General features: G+C 40.1%; 1 protein-coding gene across 1 annotated transcript; it reads right to left on the bottom strand.

Moving 5' to 3' along the window:
• Positions 1–461: 461 nt before the first annotated feature.
• On the bottom strand, positions 462–6,288 carry LOC131253129 (large ribosomal subunit protein eL15y). Its single transcript, XM_058253965.1, has 4 exons — positions 6,133–6,288; positions 5,776–5,942; positions 1,069–1,266; positions 462–860 (listed from the first exon to the last, which is right to left on the bottom strand). The coding sequence occupies exons 1-4, from the start codon at positions 6,134–6,136 to the stop codon at positions 615–617; spliced, it is 615 nt and encodes a 204-aa protein (XP_058109948.1). The 5' UTR covers positions 6,137–6,288; the 3' UTR covers positions 462–614.
• Between the last annotated feature and the right edge of the window lie 589 nt (positions 6,289–6,877).

Below are 6,877 nucleotides of genomic sequence, written 5' to 3'. Positions count from 1 at the left end.
AACAGGAAGCAGCAGACCATGCATCTCTTTATACAAGTTTCAAGGAATGAACCCCATTGATGACAAAGCAGAGACAAGCCAAAAATCACAAAGTGAGGTTCAGACCATTCTTTACCTAGGAGCCACATTGTGTCAACCTACTTGGGTGCCAGTACCAGCCCCATTACTGTAGAACAGGGTAACTGACTACTAGCCCAGATCTAGCACAAAGTTCGCCACCTTGAGGATGGGACACATTCAGCCCGAGGAATTAGCCGGCCTCCTGATGGAGGGCCAATAGAACTGAAACTAAATGATAGATTCAAATGTATCCAGTAGGTTTCAAATACCAAATGATGTTTCATGCATAGCACTTAAACTGCTTTGTTCAACAAGGTTGCAGAAGAAAGCAATGATCTCATAAGGTAACAAGAAAATCATAACAGTGAAAAACATCAAACTAAATCAAAACGCAGCGCATGAAAGTCTAATAACTGGATGAGACGCATTCCAGTGCTCTAAGATCAAGCCCCACTCAGGTAAAATTTTCTCCACCAAAATCTTTGTAACAGAAGGAATAACAGTAACTAAAATCTGAGCGCAAATATAACAAAAGACAAGCAACATCACTGAAATCAGCGGTAACGGCGGAGGGACAGGGTGTTGTTCCTCTTCCAGGTCGCCCTTCGGGATGGCCGCGCCTTGTGGTGCAAGTGGCCCTTCCCACGGAGGCCCCTGTATTTCTTTCCGGCAGAGGTAAGCCCACGCAGCTCCCTGTGCTTGTGTACTGGGTTGCAGATCCAGTTGATCCTGGGATCATTCCGGATTGCATTGTGAGCCGCATCAACCAGGATGATCTCATAGTACTTGTAGGTTGAGTCCTGCAGGATTAAAAAAAAACCCACGAGTCGATGCCCATTCAACAATCAATTTCAAAATGGGCCATCTTCTGCCAGTGGCAGACAGGAAGCCAGCACATACTTCAAAATGAGATTTCCAAAAACCCCATCTTGGATGCCAATCCAGTGATCTCTGGTTGGCAGGAGAGGTGTGCACTGAGTATAGGTGTGGGTTGTAAATTGTTCTTACCTCATTTAGCCAGTAGGAGTTGAGAACCTTCAGTCCTCCCAATTTTCGACCAGCTCGTTCTTCTGCCACTGATCTCTTGTTGCGTTGGAACTTCAGTTGGGTGATACCTTGGTTTTTGGGCTTACCATAAACAATACCCTTGGGAACAGGCCTCTTCCGACCACCACGCCTAACACGGACGCGATAGACAACGTATCCCTGGAAAATTCATGGATTAGAAACCAAAGGGCTCGTAAATTTTAAACATCCACGTTCCAACAACCGCACTGATTTGAGCAAACAAAAGGAAATGATTGTCAATGCATAAGCAAGATCTCTATATAGAGGAACAACGGTTCCGAATTTTCTGAATTATGAATGCAACTCTGGAACATGCAACTCCACAATCCAGAAGTTTGGTCAGATACAAGCTAACAATTCAATAATCCTATAGATGTGTGTGTGTGTGTGTCTATATAAATAAATAAATATATATATAATCCTATAGATGTGTGTGTGTCTATATATATACATATATATGGAGAGAGAGAGAGAGAGAGAGAGAGAGAGAGAGAGAGAGAGAGAGAGATGGACCATATGATTCACATAGCAGTTCAGATATGGATGATTCAATGGGCAATTACTATTTTACTAGAAATAAAATTACAACAAGACAAACATGAAACACCCACCACAAATTTTCAAATGTCAAGGGACAAAACATCACACTCAAGCTCTAGGCTTCTTACTCTTTCACCACAACCAATAAGGTACCAGCACAGGATAAAGTTCCTAAGAAAGGGAAAACCGGGACCAGTAGTCACATCAACAGCCTCCTTGACACCCTAGCTGAACCAACTCACACAAAGCAGTCATACCAGCACCCACAAAAGAATCTTATAAGATGGACCCAAACAATCATCATATGACCTCAATGCACGATGAAAAAAGGAAATAAACAGGCTCCACCAAGATTGACAAATAACAGAAACTGTGCCATTGCCTACAAACATACCGAAGAATTAGAGAACTAACCTCCAACAACATAACCGGACAGAATACTTGTAATCGTTTCCTATTGATACAAAAAGGTTTCATTCTTTTCTTTAACACATACCAATATACATCGTAGATAAGTTCAGAATGCTTTAAGGTTCTTTTTCCAGATAGGCAAAATAATTTCATTGCTTGGAAAAAGGGAACATACAAGGAAATGCCAAATGAAGTAGAGACCTCAAACACCTAGGATCAAAAAAGTTTTACTTTAGAATCATTAGAATTACAAATACAAAGGGTTTTGTTAACTTAGAAAAAAAAAATATCAGTCTTATTTTTTATAATTTATTCCACATGAATACACTTGCATCAAAAGAACATAGAGCATTTAATCAAGTGTGCCTCAATATATTCTGAATTAGAAGGCAGTTTGATAAGTAACAAATAGCAGTGGTTATGATTTAGAAATAAGAGGTCAGCTACCACCAAGTTGTAATATTCCTTCCTCATCAAGATCGCTACAATGATTCTAATATTAGCCACTGAGGATGCACTTTTTTCAAAAGATTACAAATTCAATTAAAACCAAGTGAATGAACAAACCGACAAACAAACAAAAAAAAAAAAAGAAAAAAAAAAGAGCGGGATTGTGACCCTGGGGTACTCGGGCCAACAAAAGGATAGCCAAAAAACATGGTATTCAAAAATGGTTACATAACAACTGAAACAGTAGTCACATAACAGTAATGGTGCGACTGGTTACATGATAAAGGGTCGTAACACCATTCTATAAGTAAATAAATAAATAAGTCCATAACAGGCGTGCGATGGGCAATGAGGGCTGATAGGTTTCCTTCCTTTAAAAAAATCACTTTTACAGGTCGTATCAGCCATTATGGCCTGAATTGTTACAGCCATAAGGCTGGCTGTTACGGTGACCATTTCTGTTATTGAATACCTTGGCCAAGGTATTCAAAAACTGATATGTAATGATCGTTACATAATTGTAACAGTGGTAACTGTTACACTTTATGAAAAAAAAAGAAGCCAGTAACAGTCCATTACAGGCCGATGTAGGCTCTTTTCCAAAAGAAGAAGAAGAATTCATAACAGCCATTACAGCCTGTATCATAACGGCAATGGCAGTGGCTGTTACGGTCACTGTTACCATTATTGACTACCTAGAGCTGAAGACCAAAAATCAAACTTGATAGGTGGAGAGGAAAAGGATGAGCTGGTTGAGTATGAAGGTATACACATGCACTCAAAAAAAAAAATTTTAATAAAAAATAAAAAATACAGGAGTCATTGTTGAAAGACAATCCCGACCATGCAAACTGTTGAAGCAACCAAAGATGAAGCGTAACCGAAAAATTGCACTCACATCTCCCAAACATCATGATGTGAGAAAGTATCCAGTATTAAATGGTTTGCATTATCCAGACATGCTTATTGGACAGGTAGTGTCACTTATAAGAAAACCATATATCCGTAATCATCACGATTCACAGGTTTAATCATCATAAAATATCCATGCATCACCATCCACATAGTACTATGATGCATGCCAAAGAGAATCATAGTCTTGTCCCTTATTTCTAGGGAGAATTAGCTTTTAAACTTATCTACAAAACCATCTAATTTAAATTTCCGTTTCAAGACCCATTTGGAACCTGTGACTTATTTTTCCTTGAATAAAGTTCCCAAAATCGATTCTTCCCAACCAAATCTATTTCATCACTCAGAGCCTTTAGTCATTCATTAGACTGTTAGGAACTGATAGTTTTTGTATAATTGCAACAAGTGCCATTGAATTCAGTTTGAGTGAGCAAAGAATGAATTCCAGATCCCTTTGACTACTTGGTATCTATTTCATCACTCTACCTTTAGTCATTCATTAGACTCTTAGGAACTAATAGTTTTTGTATAATCACCTGTCATTGAATTCAGCTTGAGTGAGCAAAGAATAAGTTACAGATCCCTTTGACCACTTAGCATAGTATGAGCAGTAGACGGATGGTTCACCACGATAGGCAGAAAAACATCCTCAACTTTGCGCCAATGTCTTTCAAGAGGCTCTAATGACAAGGTAGTGGTTTCAATGGGCTAGGCTCCAGACTTACATGATTAATGCAATCCCAAAGGGGATGCCAATGAACAAAAGAAAAGAAAACACAATTGAGAACACCAATAATCCTCTAATCAAAAACTAGAAATCACAAAAGCCCCTTCTCAAATCTTCTTCTATAGTAAATAAATACTAAAAACTCCAAGAACTATTATTTCCAATCTATCATATTGTTTCACATATCCGCTTAAAACAAAAGAAAGAAAACCCTTCTCTATGAAAAGACAAAGATAAAGATGCCCTTGAAATTCATTAAAACCATATGAGCCTTCTGTAACTTGGCCATAACTCACCCAAATGGGATTAGAATTGCAAGATCTTGGGCTTGCTTAAAAGCTGAGTCAATATTAGATGGTGCACCTCGGGCTGGTTGGGTTTGGGTTAGGGTCAATCCTAGCCAGACCAGACCGCAAGAAGACCCAAGCCACACCTTGACCTAGCCCAACTAGAATTAAAACCTGAGGTGCCTAACCTGAATTCTCATATGCTCATCCGACCCAACCCAACTGATACTCCCAACCCTACCTAACCCGAACGCAACCTAATTTGAAATCCGGTTGGCATTTTCCAAACCTAACCTAACCCGAGGACCTTGACAACCCAAACTAAACTCAGAATTGGGTCAATCAGTATCAGGTTGATCCAGCCTTAGTAGCAGCCGTACTCACTAGACTATCAAACATGACCAATTTGCGTCATTCTGGCACCAAATGATGCCAGAAAAGTGGCCCACCAAAAGAATGAAGAAAATACAAAAATGATAATATTAAATCACCAACAGCTATGTATAACCCCCAAAACTACAAATGCCATGAATTTGATCACCGGTCGATTAATTCCCCCAGCCTCACAATGCAATCTAACTGTTATTCTCGCCACATTTATCATCAAACCATGGATCTGATTGAGATCGTCAATCAAGACAATCTGAACGATTGGATTCTTCGTATCTTTGGCCAACTGGCTTATATGGTTGTTTGGTTGCATCAAGGTACCGCAAAAACAGAGACCTTACTGACCATATTACAAGTGCATGAATGTACATGTGCATGAATGTATGTGCCAAAACTAGAAAACCTCCACTTCTGCATCAATATCCAATTAGTTGAATTGTACACCCACCATATCAATACTCTTATTCATGATATTTGCACATCTTCCATATCAACATCCAATAGTAACAGAGATTATCCACTAACAAGAAAAAACCAACTAAATACTAACTCCACCCAAATTTGTATTTGCATCTAACAAGGATAACCCAACTACATAATGACTTTGTAGCCTCATAATGAAATATAACATAAGAAGAAAAAAATGACTGTGCGCATTCCTCCACTGATAATAACCATATACTCACGAATTGATAAATTCTACAATTAAATCAATGAAAAGCAGATTTTTTTTACTTATGGAAAAATAACATAAATGGCCCCTACTTTGCCCTGGCTCATCAAGACTCGCCTCAAGTAGGGGAAGATTGCTGTAGTGGGATGCAATGAAATGCAGATCTTAAGACCGGATAATTCATAAAACAGTAATCAAGAAACTGAATAGAAAACAAGAACAAAATCGAACAGCTTGCGTTTGAGAAAGCAATATACCTGCTTGGCCTTGTATCCCAAGCGGCGAGCCTTATCGGGACGCGTCGGGTGCGTGACGCGCACGATCGACGGGAGCTGGCGATACTCCCAGCACCGGACCCTCTGCAAGAACCGCATCACGTCCGATTGCTTCTTCCTCCATAGCTCCGACACGTACTTGTATGCCCCTAAATGCCACCACAGGTTTTCCAAAATTACAACCTTATCCTAAAACCCTAACAAAAACGTTTTTGAAAAACCCTAAAACCAGATATCATTCGTAGAGAAAAATGTCAGAGATGAAATGCGAGGAAATGAAAATGATGGAAAATCAGATGTGATAGAAATCGCGATTGAGAGAGGGGGTATGATTCTCACCCATTGCTGAGAGAATCGCCTCTCTTGCTACCTCTCTAGGGTTTGCTTTTACGGAGAGGATCGGCTACTCTGCTTCGAAGCCCTAATATTATAGAGGGTTTTAGGTTAGGAGATCTCGACCACATATTTCCATCGAGCGATCCTATCCGTAAGTCCTCTCGAAACGAACACGTGCTATCCACTTACGTACGCCCGCCATAGGAGCGCACGCGAGATCTGAACCATTCATCTGGTAGAGAACACAGGAAACGTGTACTGGTTCGAAATTCAATCTGGTCCACTTATCATATGGCCCACATCTGTAAGTTGGAGATGGAGTGTTGTGAAGTTTTTCCTGCACGTGTGGCACGGTAATGCATGGACTGGCCTGACTTTGTGACTGGTCATGGAAACGCATTGGCTACTCACCCTGCTGAGAGCCCATGGCTAGTGGTCGGTGCTCTGTGGGACCCACCATGATACATTTGTTTCATCCACGCCATCCACCCATCTTTCAGATCATTTTATGGTATGAACCCAAAAATGAGGTTGATCAAAATCTCAAGTGGACCGCATAGTGTTGATTGAACGCCCACCGTTTAAAACTTCTTGGGGCCAAAAGTTTTGGATCACGCTGATATATCTATTTTTTCCCTTCATCCAAAGCCTGAATGACCTAATCAACAGGTTAGATGTCAAATAACCATTACAGTGGGCCCTAAGAGGTTATTAATGGTGCACATTCAATCACTACTATTTTCCCCTG

This window comes from Magnolia sinica, chromosome 1 (genome assembly GCF_029962835.1).
Source record: "Magnolia sinica isolate HGM2019 chromosome 1, MsV1, whole genome shotgun sequence".
NCBI classification, from domain to species: domain Eukaryota; kingdom Viridiplantae; phylum Streptophyta; class Magnoliopsida; order Magnoliales; family Magnoliaceae; genus Magnolia; species Magnolia sinica.
This window is presented reverse-complemented; position numbering and strand designations above follow the sequence as displayed.

Coding starts and splice junctions, on each gene's coding strand:
- LOC131253129 (XM_058253965.1), bottom strand. Junction 1,267..5,775: donor TGGGATACAAGGCCAAGCAG/GTATATTGCTTT, acceptor TGAATTTTCCAG/GGATACGTTGTCTATCGCGT. Junction 861..1,068: donor ACTCCTACTGGCTAAATGAG/GTAAGAACAATT, acceptor TTAATCCTGCAG/GACTCAACCTACAAGTACTA.